At 45.5% G+C, this 16,908-nt stretch overlaps 1 protein-coding gene across 2 annotated transcripts in view; it reads left to right on the top strand.

The window, feature by feature from the left end:
* MDGA2 (MAM domain containing glycosylphosphatidylinositol anchor 2) overlaps positions 1-16,117 on the top strand; it is a 360,002-nt gene extending 343,885 nt beyond the window's left edge. For both annotated transcript variants that reach the window (XM_086749693.1, XM_086749692.1), the window contains exons 13-17: positions 1,183-1,338; positions 2,436-2,594; positions 7,997-8,127; positions 13,266-13,371; positions 14,064-16,117. In XM_086749693.1, coding sequence (XP_086605819.1) covers positions 1,183-1,338; positions 2,436-2,594; positions 7,997-8,127; positions 13,266-13,371; positions 14,064-14,152 — 641 coding nt within the window. In that variant the 3' untranslated portion in view covers positions 14,153-16,117. The remainder of the gene's footprint in view (positions 1-1,182; positions 1,339-2,435; positions 2,595-7,996; positions 8,128-13,265; positions 13,372-14,063) is intronic.
* The last annotated feature ends 791 nt before the right edge of the window (positions 16,118-16,908 follow it).

The following is a 16,908-nucleotide window of genomic DNA, read 5'->3' as shown; positions in this document are numbered from 1 at the left end:
TCATAACAATGAATATAAATTGCACCCCTATAAAGAAGGCTGTAGCTGAGACAGTAGGCAGAGAGCTGCATTTTCCCTGGAGAAGAGAGATTTGCTGGTTTTCTCAGATAAATCAATTGACTTTGCTGGAAGAGTAAACTCAGCGGAAACGGTTCATGTGCATAAAATTAAGCTTTTGCACATTTTCCTACATAGGGCCTTATTTTGTTCTGAGATGAAAACTGAACCTTGAAGTTTTGATTTGTTTTGTTTCCTAAATGTCTGACAGTAGGACTTTCTCATCCCATCATAACCCAGCAGGTAGGATCACTGGACTGGTATGTCTCACGGGCATCTGTTTCACAAAGGAGAGGATCCCACTAATCCTGTCTGGGGTTCTTGCCATTTTTTGGTCTTTAGACCTAAGCTTTTGCCACTTGACCTCAAGTGCATAACAGAAATCTTAGTGGAAGTCTAAGAGATGTCTTCAGGACATGATACAGTCACCTGTCCTGCCCATACAGGTTCAGACAGACCTAAACCGCCCTCCCAGGTATTTGGCTAATTGGTTATTATCATCCAGTGGTGGGGACTCAGTGCTTTTCCTGAGCAATCCATTAATCTGCTTCACTGTCCTGATTTTTAGAGATTTTCTTAGTGTCTACCCAAAAGCTACTTTGCTCTGATTTTGGTCATTACTTGCTTTCCCATCCCTATTGAAAACCAAGAATAGTTTAGGAAATGTTACTTGGAGATAATATTTTCATTTTGAAAAGTTGCTGCCCTCTTTTCCCTAATGTTCTTATCCCTAAACCAAAATAACTCACTTCTCACTTTTTTTTTTTTTTTTTCCCCCGTAGTTCATGTTTTATGGATATGCTGCCTGTTCTTTTCGGGTTTTTAGAAATACTGGCTGGGTAAGAAGAGGCAGTGTCTCTAAGGACAATTGTATACATTGAATATGTGAGGAGGAGCTGTACAGTGAGATTTGATATGATTTCAAGTAATACCAACACAGATTGATGACTTTTTTTTTGTTTACTGCAAAAGAAAACATACACTAAACACTAGAAAATGTCATAAAATAAATGTACGTCTATTTTACATTGCCATTAATAACCATCATCCCACAACGTGTGTGTGTGTGTTTATTGTTATAATAGTTTCAGCCACTGAATTTCTGCTCGTTTGCTGCATTGGCAGGAGAGTTCCACTGTGGGTTTGAGGACGGTAACATTTGCCTTTTCACTCAAGATGACACGGACAACTTCGACTGGACAAAACAAAGCACTGCCACTAGAGACACAAAATACACCCCGAACACGGGGCCAAACGCAGATCGGACCGGCTCCAAGGAAGGTAATGTGCCTGGCCCCCTGGCACTGGGAGCTCTGCTGCTCCGTTGGGGTAAGGGACCTGTCCAGGACAGCCCATTCAGCCAGCTACATCGTTTTTCCTAATCATACCAAGAATAAGCATCCTTCAAGGACTCCTAAAAGAAATTACCAGTGCTGAGGCGTGCGACTGGTCCCAAAGCACAACCCACTAACGGTGCCGTTAACCATCTTGTATCGTTTCTATTGTGCCATTTTCAAAGCGATTGCTTTCACATTACAGTCTAGCAGGGAAATATTCTGGCACATCTTGAAATATTCTTCTGTTTTCTGTCGTTTAAATTCTCACTTGGACTCCCTCAGTCTGTCACAATGAGATTTTTTTTTTTTTCCCCCATTTTTACTTTGGATGTTGCTAAAATGTGTGATTTTCAGTCTGCTACCCTGCTTAACAGAAGCGTGCCATCTTGATTGCCACGTATATTTGCATTTGAAAAGTCAGACATATTGTGCTGAATTTCTCAAGTACTGTAGTAACTCATGCTATTTTATCATATGCCCCCTGCTTGCACTACCGAAGAGGGAGAAAAAAAAACCATACTGCATTGTATTTGCTTGCTTGGGTTGAGTAAATATTATCGCTGTTGTTGGCACAGTCCAGGACCAGAATAAATTAATATTGTCTTCTTTTGTGAAGGTGAGCTTTCAGACGTGATTGACATGGCCAGTTGAAAATGTTCCTTGAAAGGTCTCCATCGAGATGTTTTCCCTTTATTTTAAAAGTCCTCCCGACTCACTGCTTGTAGGAACAAATTGCAACCTCGAGGCTGAAGTCTGAACCCCATCATGAAGATTTTTTTTTCTTTTCTCATGCATATACAATATTACATCGATTTGAAGTTGTTTACGAGTACTGACCTGCTAGTCCTGATTTTACTCTTGGTAGAAAACATGACTTGGGAGCAGTTGTGGAAAACACATGGGCTTAATGCAGAAGAAATGTGTCCCAGAAACCATGGTGATGTCAGATGGGTGTGAAAAATGAATCAAGACACTTGATAGCCCTGGTGTCTGGATTTTTGAAGACTGCAACCTAATGATTTCCATTTGGACTTCCCCTAGGTTTCTACATGTACATCGAGACGTCACGCCCCAGGCTGGAAGGAGAAAAGGCCAGACTTGTTAGTCCTGTTTTCAGCGTCGCTCCAAAGAATCCTTACGGAGCTACGAACACGGCTTATTGCTTCAGCTTCTACTATCACATGTATGGACAGCACATAGGTGAGAGAAAGCCGATGACCTTGTCTTTGCGCTTTGGGAGAGATGTCCACTTGTATGAAACAAAAGCACAGGGGGGCTGCCAACACCTGCAAGGGCCCGTTCTATCCAAAACTGGTGAGAGAGGTGCCTGGTAGCATCCTAATTGCTGTAAAATTGTGCTTTTCACTAATCAGAACACTAGCAGGAGCCCCTCGTACGAGTGGGAAGTGTTTCGTGCATGTGCAAGGTTTTGAGCATGGGAACTCCTCTAGAGGGTGAAAACAGAAAAGGTGGCGGTTGCTAGGACTTTGCCTGCTACTAACACAGTGTTTTGAGTCACTCCTCACTAGATTCAGGATCGAGCAATTAGCAGTAGCACTCCTCACGTGCTGGCGGCTGGAGCGGCTTCCTTTGTAAATTCATGAACAATTGGCTCACAAGCTGTGGGAGTATGTGTTTTTGAGGTGTACCTGTACGTCTGTTTTTAGGTGTAGCTCTTACAACACACGTTTAATTTCTTTGCGTAGTATGAAAGAAAAGGGGTGGAAAAATAGAAAAGTATAAAGGATAGTAAATTTTTCTAAATCCTGTAAATCCCTGTGGGGTGCCCGGTGCTTACCAGCATGTCAAGAGGCTTTCCAGTGCCAAGCTGACCTGCCTCGGTGCATTTTTATATGTTCTTCAAGGGCAAGTACATCCTCGCAGTGCATTCTGGTGGTTGCTTCGGGAAACCTTCGCCTGCCCCCAGGCAGAGTTCGGGTTTTAGACAGAGCAGACAGGTTCTCTTAGTTTTGTTATTTGTCTCTGCGCTGCTGAGCATGTGAACGCAGCCCCGGGTCTAAATTCTCATGGCTCTACGTTGCAGGAGGAGCTTGGTTATTTATTGGAAGGTTGATCCGTGCTGTGCTTAGTGAAAAAAAAAAAATATTAACTGCCTCGTAAGACTATTTCTGGTGTATGAGCTCAGAGATGCTCAGGGACAGGCAATGAGCACAAACTGAAATAGAGGCAATTCTACTTAAATATAAGAACTTGGGTTTTGTTTTGTTGTGTTTTTTTTTACTATGAAGGTGATCAAACACTGGCACAAGTTGCCCAGAGAGGGTGTGAACTCTCTGTTCTTGGAGACATCCAAAATCAATTGCACGTGGTCCTGGGCAATCTGCTTTAATCAACCATGCTTTGAGCAGGGATTTGGACAGTCCAGTCTCCAGAGGTACCTCCAACCTCAGTGATTCTCTGATTATATATGAAATATTTAATTGGTGATTTTTTTTTTTTCAGAAGAGTTCTATTTTGTTAGGGATTAATCCCCCGTGGATAATTCTAAATCTTATTACTAAAACAGATTGACTGTTTTATGATGAGCTATTGGAAGCTTTGACCCTTCCCCACTGCAGAAGGTGCTTCTCATCCCCGTTTAGGAATGAGCACTGCTGGTAGGGGAAGCTCTTGGCTGTAAGACACACTGCCAGCTCATTGATTTCTTCACAAAAGCAGGATGGGAGCTGCTCACTGAGACCTCAATAGGATCTCTGTGCTGAACGCTCTCTCTTTTGAAGAACCTTGAACTACTTGTTTGGTAGTTGGTTCTTGACCCAACTTTGGAATTTGGCTTAAATAAATGCCAGCCTCTTCTTTCCTCGGCCCTGGGAACAATGTGTTCAGGGAAGATGCATGGCCATTAAACTTTGATTTTTTTCATCCAAAGTGCTGTAGCATTGTTAGCAGACTTTGGTGCTGCAAGTCAGCATTTCCACTGGGTTACTCTGTTTTCCCTGGTTGTCAGTATCCATCAGATTTCCAAGGGGTATTGGGGTTATTATTCCCATGTCTCAGGGGCAAAGTACTTTTTTTTCCAAAACAGTGCTCATCAAAATGTTTCTGCGTTTCCGAAGAAGTTTTGGGGAATCCTTAATAAGATGGAAAATCATTATGGAATGATGCTCTGTTGCTGGGGTGGACTGTTCTTGGAGGCTTAGGGGAAAAGACGCTTCCTCATCCATTCTTAAAAATAAGTGACCCCAGGGACATCAATTTGAGAATACAGCTGCTGCAAACAAACGCCCTCCTAGTTTATCCAGCTCGGTTTCTGTGCCTGCTGTTCAGGTCTTTGGTGCCTCTAGGGAAGAGGCTGAAGATTTCCGTAGCGATAAGGAGAGGTATTTGGGAGTCTTTGTGGAGAGAGAGCAGAGCCTAGATCTGAGATCAGCACTTAGGCTGCTGATAAACAGGGACCTACATCCCATGCCCGGGCTGTTAGATTCAGACAGATAAAGCGTTTCTTTACCTGAAATAGAAGGCCCTTACGTACAAGTCAGATGGTAATTCCTGGTAGATCACACAGAGGTAACTCCTAGAGTGCTGCCTGCCAGAGAAGGCACGTGCACTTCGTTCTGCGTCCTTCAAAAGGAAAAGGTGGATTATCCCTAAAGCATAAGCGAAACAGAAGTTCTCATTTCTTGATTTGCAGGAAGAAAATGAAGAGTCATGGTCCTTACTGTATCTCTCCATGGAGGCAGAAAGAGGCTGTAATTTCATTATAGCCATCACCATCTTTTAAAACAATCTATATTTCTGATTTTTCCACCTACACCCCAATATGGGGCATTTTTAACTGACACTCCAAGAATAATAATTTTTTCTTATTATTAGAGAGCTGTCACAAAACAAACAGTGGAAGCAAAGGATGCTGTCAGAGCACACTGTGAGAGCTGTTTGTGTTTGCAAAGTGATGAGCACTCAAAGCATCGCTCTGGTGTTACAGCTGGCGATGTCTCTGGAGTACCTTGCACTCTTGGCAGGATGCTGTCAGAAAGTAAACTTTATTCCTTAACTCCCTGTTGTCACTCCTACCCACTGTTTCGGTCTCCTGCTCAAGAGTGACTTCATCACCCATTTGTCTGGAGTTTGGAACACATTGAAATCTGTAGGTGAATTCTTGCTGGACACTCCTTAGTGTGAGGCCCGTAGCTGACCCGTCCTGCTCCCGAGCATCAGCGCTGCAAAGGCTGTGTGGCTTTTCCAAAATTTGTCTGGCAGAATTTGGAGATTGAACCTCTGTGGCAGGTGTCGTTAGTTAAGTTTTCAGTGCCGTTTTGGGCAGGTGTGTATGTATACCCAGCAGCGAGGGTCAGGCCCGTACATCCGTACTGACCAACATGCTGGGCCATGACTGAGCAGATCTGGTACAGTCATGACCAATGGGTTCAACAAGGCCAAGTGCTGGGTCCTGCACTTGGGTCACAACAACCCCATGCAGCGCTACAGGCTTGGGGAAGAGCGGCTGGAAAGCTGCCTGGTGGAAAGGAATCTGGGAGTGCTGGTCAGCAGCCGGCTGAACATGAGCCAGCAGTGTGCCCAGGTGGCCAAGAGGACCAACAGCATCCTGGCTTGTGTCAGAAACAGTGTGGCCAGCACAACCAGGGGAGTGATCGTGCCCCTGGACTCAGCACTGGTGAGGCCGCACATCAAATACTGTGTGCAGTTTTGGGCCCCTCAGTACAAGGATGTTGAGGTGCTGGAGCGCATCCAGAGAAAGGCAATGAAACTGGTGAGGGGTCTGGAGCACCAGTCTGATGAGGAGCAGCTGAGGGAACTGGGGTTGTTCAGTCTGGAGAAGAGGAGGCTGAGGGGAGACCCCATTGCTCTCTACAGCTGCCTGAAAAGAGGGTGTAGGGAGAAGGGGGGTTGGTCTCTTCTCCAAAGTAACTTGTGATAGCATAAGAGGAAATGGCCTCAAGTTGCAGCAGGGGAGGTTTAGGTTGGATATCAGGAAACACTTCTTTACTGACAGAGTGGTCAGGCACTGGAACAGGCTGCCCAGGGCAGTGGTGGAGTCACCATCCCTGGAGGCGTTCAAAGAACGTGTAGACATGGCACTGCAGGACATGGTTTAGTAGACAAGGTGATAGTCAGTTGATGGTTGGACTTGATGATCTTGGAGGTCTCTTCCAACCTTAAGATTCTATGATTCTATGATGGCTGTTTGGTATTTTAAGTAATGCTGTCATTCTGCTCTTAGTTTGAAGGAATTATGTGACCCTCTCGAGCGTTTCCCTTCCTGCAAGCCCTTTCTGTTTCAGGTCTTTTTATTTCACCCAGTAGCATGCGTGTAGGCAGAGACAGACCGTGCTGGTTAAAAGCCGTGATTCCTTTGTGCGCCCCCCCTTTGTGCCCCCCCCGCCTTCTGCACCCCCCCTGTACGTTGGAAAAATCAAATCCTGCAGTGGGAGGCAGGTGGGAGACGTGGTGCCGCCCAGTCGCTCCGGCGAGCATCGCTTCCCCCACCTCCTTCAAAGAAGACGTATGGCCTCGTTCTGCGCGCCCCAGTGAAGGAGCCGTGATGAGAATATTTGCTGCTCCATTACACGTTTAGCCTGATGTTTTTCAAGGCACTGCCTTTTGCTCGTGCTAGAAATAAGAACTTTTTATTAGCAGGGGCTGAGTCACTGCACAGCTGCCTCAGATCGGAGAGGTTTCATTGCGGATACAGTTTGGATGAGCTTCCCAGCTGCTGTGCCTAGCACCCTAAAAAACCAGTAGCCTTGTGTGAGTTGACTGTCTGACCTTTCTCAAATGAAGGCAACTTCAGTGATTTACGAAGTGCAAAGAGACCCCGCTGCCCCACACCTCTGCAGATGGTGGGCAAGACGGAACAAAATCTCCAAATTTTGTGCATTATTGAACTCTGATAAATGAAGTTGATGTGTTTACTGTCTCTTGGTGCACCAGGACAGTCTGGTTTCTGTTCATGGTCCGAGACAGTGAGGTTAACCAGAGAGATGGGCTGCTGAATGCAGGTGATCTGTTACCAGTTGCAAATTATGTAACTCACTGGTAAGCAGTGAGGAAACACTCAGGTCTGGTGGGGTTTTCTCCACAATGAGGGACTTCACTGAGGTTATTTTAACTCAGAGGATGATGTTGTCCTTCAAAAATACTCCTTAACAGGAGTAAGGGCATCACATCTCTGTCCTCCGAGGCTCTGTGGCACTCCATTAGTTCAACAATATACAGAGAACAAAATAATTTGGACAATCTTTATAAGCAAAAGCTAAGCGTAAAGCAACCAAGTTGCTTATTTATCCTTGGGTTAGGAGGTTATAATGCCTCATTTGCACGAAAGCCCAGAAAACTCCTTGCCCATATTGCCCTGGGAAGCCTCATGTCCTTCCTGAGCCGGAGGGAGCGATGGGTGCAACGGCCTGCCCGCAACGGTGGAGCTTGTCTTGCCTCTGCCGTGAATTGACATCTCCAGATCACCGTGTTCCCATTTTAAAGTTTTCAAATATAGGACGAGAAGCTCTCCGCATCCACTTGGACCAAGCAGAAGAGCATGAGAAATGGGAACGGGGGGTGAGCCCCGCATCTCTGCTCCATCCGACAGCCTGACCAATTCCGGTTCTCCACCTCTTTTCTAGGAAGCTTGAACGTTTACCTGCGGTTGAAAGGTCAGACCGCGATAGAGAACCCGTTGTGGTCTTCGAGTGGAAATAAGGGGCAGCACTGGAACCAAGCCCGCGTTAATATTAACCCCCCGACGTCTTTTCAGGTAATGGCTTGCGCACCGGGAACGGGAGTATTTGGTTTTTGGGTGGTGGGGCTGTGTACGCTGACCCTTTCCTTCTGACACAGGATTTCACAGCTTCATTTCAGCTCCAAAAGCTTCTTTAGGGACAGATAATTGCTTCCTTTCTTTAAATAGGTGGGCACCATAGAGCTTAATCATGCACATTTTAACAGCAGGACAAAATGTCGTTCCTTTTTCAGAAGATGCCGTTAGCCGATTTTTTTTTTATTATTATTTCAGATTAGCAACAGGAATACAAAATTACTTCCAGTGAAAATATCTTTAGGGTCTATGGTGTAGTGACTGTGTTGAAATCCATGTGTTTTCTGCTGAAAAAGGGATGATCTCTGAGTCTTCGCTGAGTGGTACCAAAGCAGCAGCAGAGCTCCTGGTAGGGCAAAGCTGCAAGTTATGACAGGTTTTTCACACATTTCGTTTTTGGGTTGACAGTGAGATGCTGATAGACTGTTATGGGCAGTTCTCATTCACGCTGTGAACTGTTTGCAACTGGAACAGACCCAAAAAGGCAGCTGCCATCAGCAAGCCCTCGTGTGTTTGAGGCTGGGAGTGCCGGCGTGGAAGACAAGTCCCAAGCTGTGCCCTGCACTGGAGTGTTCTCCAGGCTCCTTTATCCCCTCTCCGTAACCTCCAGGTCCGCTGAGGGAGATAATGGATTTAGGGAAAAACAGCCATTCAGTGCAAGCCAAAACTTCTGTCTTAAACATGCAGATTGGGATTCACTTTATGGGTGATAACCAATCCTGACCCTTCGTTTTTATTTCCAAGAGGCAGTGATGGAAGAGAAATTGTTTGGCGTATGTGATCGCAGAAGCATTGCACGGGAGGAAATTAGACAAAAACTGAAGGGGAGGGACATGTAAAGTGCAGCGTTATGTGATGTTTGAGTGGAACAAAGCAGCAGAATCAGGGGAGAAGAGGCAGGGAAGAGGGATACGAGTGTTGAAATACACTCAGAGCATGGGGCCAAGGACAAGGCAGCTGATCAGAGTGGGTGAGTTTTGCGTTGGTGAAGTCCAAATAAATCCAAGAAATCTGAACAGTGAAGTGCAGAATGATTTAATATCTGAACGTGACTGGTTAGGGGAGAGAAGAGATGGCTGGGGAAGCTGAAACCGAAGGGACCGCGGTTGTGTCTGAGAGGGACTCCTGAGAGCTGGGATGGGCTTCAGCAGAGGGAGGGGAAGGACGAGGACATCAGCTCTGGGCAGGGAGATGCCAGGGATGTGGCACCAGCAGCGCAGAGGAGTGGAGGAGGGCGATGGGGTGCAAACCTGGGGTCATCTCATCAGCATGGGGAGGAAGACATGGGTTTGAGTGGAAGGGCAAGCTGGGGTACCTGCCTCGCGCAGCTTTAAAACCACCTCCACTGGTGCCACCAGCCGGGACACAACATGGAGGCTCCTCCACTTGGCTGTTTTTCACCTTTTACATTGTTGTGTTTAAAGGCTCCAGCATAAAATGAATGTAAAGCCATGAAGCTCTGCACAAATATCACAAATAAATGTCAGAGCGGCTGGAACCTTAAATTACTTTTTTAGCAGCTCTTGCGTCAAGCAAACTTTATCTTCCTTTTAAAAGTCTAAGTAGCAAAGAATATAAACCTCCCAGTTAAATTTAAGGAGAGTGAATTGAAGTGAATCTTTGCAGTAAAACAGTACAGACACAGAAATTAAAACTTTTTATAGGTTAATTTATATGGGCAAAAGTGCAGCCCAGATTTGGTTTATAGCTTCCCAGTCCCCGTGATGTATAACAGAGCTTCTGTCGTGAAGAACTGAGAGGACTACAGTACTTTGAGACAGAAAAAGTGTTGCTGGAAAGCTATGTCAGTAAGATATTAACTTAAGTACTTTTTAAAGGATAAACACCAAAAAATAGAGTGTGTGGAAGTGATACATCGCAAGCTGGCATCTGGGAAGGTGTAAATTTTAGTTCAGATTTGACCAGGAGCACCACCACCACCTTCAGCTACACTTCCTTGACACCTTCTTGTGTCAAAGACCTTTTTTTTTGCCAAAGAGGGGGGTTTTTTTTGGGTTTTTTTTGCGTTGAGGGACTGATCCACCCTTAAGTAAATGACTCTACTGGGTCGTTGAGATTTTCATCCCCTTACAGCGAGTGTCAGGGGCTTACACACTTGTCATCGCGCTGTCCAACTGGGGACCTTCATGAGGTTCCTCTCTAGTTCTTGTTAGGAGGTTGGCGAGGAAGGTAAAACCTATCTGAAATCCTGCTGAAGAAGCACAAGCTGGGTTCCCCGGAGATGCTTGGGATGACTCTGGAGGCATTTCTAGGGGCTTCTTTCCATGTCCCCTGCTAAGAGAGGAGAGCGGTCTTCGCTCTACGCGTCAGCCCCTCTATTCTTCACCTAAATGCAGTCTTTTCAACAACAGCTTTGTAAAGGCATGGACGGGCAGCTAGTGGGTTTTGCAAGGTAGTGGTAGGGGATTCTGATCATCTGGCACCTCCTGCAAATGGCTGAGCTGCAGGCCGAATCGCGCTCCCCGCCTTGCCAACACTTGTCTGCGGTGATTTGTTCGGAGCACGTGGCCAAGCTGGCTGATGGCAGCCCGTCGCAGGGGCTGCCAAATGCGGATTTTAATTAAACGCTGGCTGTTGTATTTGTATAGAGTCCTTTTGTCTGGAAACAGTGTTTTTCATTATCAGAAGGGATTTGACTTTAAACTCTGTTGGCTGGTTAGATGCCAGCTGCCACGGAGCAGGAAAGCAGGCTCTACTTTGGGAGAGATGGAGACACTTTCCTCTCGAGCAGAATACTTCCCATCGTCAGAGGCAGAGTTGAGAAGTTGTCAGAGGGATAATTACTTGAGAAGCTGTTTTCAGACAACAGGGTAAATTCTGGAAAACCCTACTGTTTTCCCAATTACAGTTCCCTGTTGCATTAATATCCACCTTGTTACAGTAATTTACCTGTAGCGTCATGCTTCAGTGGAATACCAGTGGAGTCTCCTGCCCCAAAAGCACAGCTTTAACATCTGTTTAGTGCTCCCCGCGCAGACCTTGCTGCCTGGCTTGGGATACCCCAGGCAGGCTGTGAACACACGTCTTCATATTGCCCGCTGGCCACTGCAGGATCAGGAGCTGGGGATGCTCAGCTCAGCAAAAGGATGAGATGCGTCAAGGCGGAGGGACGCGCCCTCCATGGAAAGGCGGAGCGTGGAATGCCGCGTGCAGTGCGACATTTGGTGGCATCCTGCACCCTTGGGATATGGTCCTTGGGTGATACTCGTTCAGCTGGGCTAGCTACCGGACCCTAGTGGTCTATGGGGTCATTTTGCACTGCCTTGAGTGTTTACTCATCGTTTGCCATGGAAGGTGTTCATCTCAAATGAGCTGCTCCTGTTGAATGTATTAATGAGCAGAGGAACGTCAGAAGCTGCCAAAAGAAGAGGCTCAGATCTGTGTCCTGGTGCAATCGATGACAAAAGAGCCCATCCGAGTGCCCCAGACGTGTCTCTGTGATGCAGTTAGATCATTATGAAGTGTAATTTCAGTATTTTACTCCAGATGGAATTAATTTTTTTTCAACTTGACTCTACCACGAAGAGTTAATGTCTCCATTACTGCCACCACACATCCTTAGAAATTTCATGCATATATTGTTGCAGATTAAAGTTAGAAACTTGTCATCTAAGTTAACCAAAAATATTTCAAAGGACTGAGAGTGGGGGGAAAAAGGGAAAGGCAAGATAACTGTGCAGTGGTGCTGCTTGGGAAGTATATTGCTTACATAATTCCTTCATCTCTTCAGAAAGGCTTTGAAGTGAATAAGTTTCTCGCAACACAAAATGAGTCCACTCTTCTGCAAAGCTAATTAAGCAGCAGCATGGCAGGACAGCGTCGCGTCGGGTTTGGGGAAGGAGAGCAGATAACCTTGTTTCTGTAGTACAAGACTAATCCATAGCTAATACCGAACGTCACAGCAAATAACGTTACTGACCGTACAGCAAGCCGCCCATCTCCATACCAGCACCGTTTCCTTTCCCAGCTGTAGCAGTTGGGGTTTCAGAGCAGGAATATTTGACACAAAGCAATTAACAGCACCTTGGAGTCACAGGCATCCATTTGGCAGAGTTAAAGCCTCAAAGAGGAAGAAAATCTTCACCCTGACCCTCTCTGTGATAAAACACGTTATAATGTCCTCTGACAAATTAAAACCATTCCTAGAAGGGGTCAAAGCTTCTAGACATGATGGTGAGCCAATAAAAGGGGCAGGAGAGAAGTGGGACTGTCACTATCATCAATTCCTGCCATGGCAGGACATCTGGGAAGTTAAAAATCCATCGAGGTGATCATGGGAGAGCACTGTGGGACCTCAGGGGATCCCAATCAAAGGCAGACCCTTCCCAGCCCCTTGAGATAAATACAGCTTTGCGTTACGGGTGAAGGGACCCCAACCTGACTCCTGAGAGATTTCTCCCAGGCTTTCATGGACCACGGTAAGGTCACAGGGGGGCAGGTGCTGGTCCTTCTGCTGCAGGAAAGCGGCTCTGGGGTGCAGATGAGGGAGCCCAGTGTGGGAGATAGAGTGAGAGGGACTGGTGGGCCACCTTCAAGGGCCAGACACCTCATTTCACTGTGGAGTTTTTCTGGCTTCTGTGTGTTTTCATGCAGTTTGTGGCCAAGTGAGTGCTTGGTCCTTCAACACGTCACAGGTGCTGTTCTTCAAGCTTTACCACTCACTTCAGGTGGTAGGATTTTCTGGGAAAACCAGCCAAATTCTCTTTAAAACTTTGCTTCCATTTAGTCCTGCTCTTTGTTCCAGGAATATCACACTTACATAAGTACACAGGTTGCAGTTAGCATAGTGGTGAAGCTGCCCTGGAGACACCAGGGACACAACCAGGCAGATGAATACCAGCTCTGATATTTTTCAGCTCATTCTGAAGAGAATGAGCCTCTGTGATTCACCTTACAAGTACGCATGAACTCGGTTGTGGGTTTTTTTTCACCAAAGAAAGCATTTGTAAATTATTCCAAGCCCATCGATGTAGTTTCATGCCGTGCAAAATGTAGCTGAATGTTTTCCATTTGTCACCCTCTGATCTGCTCCTGCTTTATTTTTCTTTTTTTTGCAGCTCATATTTGAAGGGATCCGAGGCCCTGGCATCGAAGGCGATATCGCTATTGATGATGTATCAATTGTGGAAGGAGAGTGTATGAAATCAGACCAACCGGCCAACAGTAAGTGACTCAAATTGCTTCTCGTGGTTATGAATTTGAGAGAACTTCTGAAATGGATTTTGTCCAGGAGAACAATATATTGTTGGGTTTAGTTGGAGAGGCTTAATGTGAAACGTTTTCCATGGAAGCAAGCTCTGGAGTCAGAATGTCTTTGTTGAGATAGGAAAATGCTGGTTTAGCAGAGATGGAAGTGAAAGGCTGATGAGCGTTAGGCAGCGGCGAGAGCATGGGCTGTGCTCCACAGTGGGGATAAAGTAGCATTTAAAAAAAAAATGTTCAGGTGGTCCAAAAATATGAAATTAATGAATTATGAATTGTAATTCCCTGTGGACCTTGTTTCATCCCTCCAACCTGAAGTATGCATTACCACACAGACATTAACTCCCCGGGTGGTTTTTTATCCTGCCTCATTCAGTTGACCAGCACTCTTCTTGTCCCCTCTTTGTTGGAGGTGATGGTGCAAAGCCCTGTCCCTGCCAAGAGCAGGGCTCTGCCAGGTGAGCTTGGTGGCACTGGACGCGACGAGTGGGGACAGCCTGGGTGAGCACCACCCCGTCGTCCTCCCCAGCTGCGTCCATGTTGGTGCGTGGGACAGGTTGTGGGGGCTGAGGCCTTTACCTTCTAAGCCTTGTAGCAATGCTGACAGTGTCTGGGCAGCTCTTTAATTCTACCTTTTTCCCCCCTTTTTGTAGATTTACGATCAGGTGCTGTTGGGACATTAGCGCATATACGACTTATCCCAGTTATCATCCTCATGTCTGTCTTAAGTCATCAGAGGTGACCTTATCCTGGCAGAGGCTACAAACGATTCACCAGGCACTGGCATGAAGAAAGAGTCTTTGTAAAATGGACATTTAAAAACAAACTACCAAAGATTCCTCCACTGACTGACTCAAAAGTTAAATAAATACATAAATAAATAAAAAAAAAATTTAAAAAGCACTGGGGACATAAAAGGCATCATGGGAGTGTAACTCAGTATGAACCACGCGTGAGAACGAGATCTGGCCTAAGTAAGGAAGAGACCTTCAGGTGCTTTTGTGGTCAATCACGAATACAGCGTCGTCTGGTTGAACTCTTGGAAAAGAGCTATAGAAACCCTTGTCAAAGCACAAAGTCATGGCTGGTTTTGTTTCAAATGAATAGTTTGCTTGTTACCATGGAAACCTAATGGCCTGCCAAAAAAAAAAAAAAAGGAAAGAGAGAGAGGAAATAAAAACAAAAGCAGAGAGAGAGAGAGAAACACCTCACTGTAAACAGGGTATGTGAAGAGCTGGCGTTCATTTTCCCTTCGAGAAGGTTTTTAGTCTAGAGTTAAATAAATGTAGGCCCTTTCTACTTTGGCTGTCACCTCTCCTAGAGAATAACCCGAAATCAGAGCTGTTTTCAGACGTTTCTGTTTCATTTCTCATGGCTATGCTTGATAACTGTATGCTGTCTCCTTTTGCATGCATTTCGATCCAGGGTGCGCGACCTGGGCTTACATATTACACAGGCTTATCGGAGTTTGCTCGCGGCCACTCGAACACCCCTCTCCCCTCCCCAACTGAGTCATCCGTTCCGATGAAGTGAAGAAACCAAACCACCGTCTTTTATAAATTGCCATGGAAACCAAGTGCCTTCAATGAAACAAGCCTGATTTAAAAAAAAAAAAAATCAATAAAATAAAATATTAATAATAATTTCAACACAGAAGCTTGCACTGCTAAAATGTGGTTTGTGCAAACTATTTTCTAAACAAACCTACGGAGCCTGGGTGTGCAGACTGCAGGCAAGGAGACGAAGCCGCTTCTGGAGATGGATGGACCTGAGCTGCTGCGTAAGCCCTTTCGGATGAGATCTTTGTTGTTTAACCTTCCAGACAGCCATGGCCTTTCAGCTTCTTATCCATTAGAAAATAGCTTCCGTTGGTCCTGGAAATGGGAACAGCACTTTTTTGTTGTTGTTGTTGGGTTTTTTTTTTCAGATTATCAAGTGGGTCAACCAGAGGAGAAGGTTCTTAAGATGCACTTAGCGCAGAAGGTGGTCAAACACAGAAGTGATTTTCTTACTCGAACCTCCGTTGGCGAGGCGGTGGGCCCCAGCGTTAGCGGGACGGGGAGGCGTGCGTGGGGGTCACCAAGCAAACTGCAGGGCTCTCCGCAAACCCGGCGCCAGCCCAGCACCCGAGGGTGCCATGCCTCTGCCCGGGAGCCAGACTCTGTGCAGATCGCAAAAGATTATTTTGTTATTGTAGCGAAATTTAAAAAAAAAAAATATTCCACTTTTACAACAACAAAAAAAAAAAGCTGTACAAATGGTTTTGAGCTACCCGAACACGTACCGTTAGCCAGCCGGTTTTCCACTGCATTGTAAAGTTCCCTTACAGTTGGTTATGACAATTTGAAGACCTTTCTCCTTAAATTATCTCAGCTTTTAACTTCATTTTTTTAAAAAAAAGACTTTTGTCTAAAGAAGAGTATTATTATTATAATAATTATAATTATTATTATTATTATGTGTTCTCTCAACACCCTAGGATTAAAAAAAAAACTGATATGCAAGTAATTGGAGTACAAATACAAAAACAAACAAACAAATGATATTTGCAAATATGAGTATAAAAAGCACAACGAGATGCAGTAAAAACAATGACAAGGCTTGATTTTTTTTATTCTGTAGAGAAATGTTTGTGCAAATTCAGTAATTCAACTGAAGAGATAATTTTACAGCTATGTTCAATAAAGCCTCTTTCCAGGTAAGGTATGCCAAGTGGTACGTGTGTTTGTTGAGCAATGTGCCCGCGTGCCCCGGATGGGCGCCACTGGGATGACTTGGTTTTTCCCATGGTGAACTGGTGTTGTCTGAAGATACAATGCTCCATACTGTTGATGCTCAGGGGCTGGAGCTTTCTGAGGATGCCATCAACAACCTGGTTTGTAGGCAGTTTGTGGTGTATGTAACGCCCTGCACCGTGGTGGGAAGGCTGCTTGGAAGACAATGGGAGCTCTGAACCTGGATGGGTTGTACGGTTTACCATCCCTAAGAAAAAAAAAAAAAAAAAGAAAAAAAAAAAAAACCACACCAAAAACTAAGAAGGTTCCCACTGGCAAGCACTGGATTTTTAATTGTGGATGGAGGTCCAGGTCAGGACCAGGTCATTCTGTCTCTGAGCATTGTGCGATCTGGGTGGCTCCTCTTTGCTCAAGTTCTAGTTCGGGCAGCAGATGCTCTTGGCCGGAGCCGGGCTGGAGGCACGGTGAATGCTGCACGAGGTCCCCGCCACTCAGGGTCGGACCCACACTATCGCTTTGCCACCCTACTCTGATGGCAAACCTTGTTCTGCTGTATGACACCCAATTTCAGTGTCCTGCTCAGATGAAATGGGCAATGTGGAAAAAAGAGTGGCCATCCGTCAATTCTTTTGAAGTAAAATGGGAAGCATTCCATTTCCTTTAATATATTTTCCCATTTTTCCCTCGAATTTATCCCTTCCAAAAATAAACTCAAAGTAAACTGGAGTTTGGATGCCTATTGATGAGCGCAGGCCAGGAGAAG

Source organism: Chlamydotis macqueenii, chromosome 5, assembly GCF_036417535.1.
Source record: "Chlamydotis macqueenii isolate bChlMac1 chromosome 5, bChlMac1.mat, whole genome shotgun sequence".
In the NCBI taxonomy this organism is placed as follows: Eukaryota; Metazoa; Chordata; class Aves; order Otidiformes; family Otididae; genus Chlamydotis; species Chlamydotis macqueenii.
This window is presented reverse-complemented; position numbering and strand designations above follow the sequence as displayed.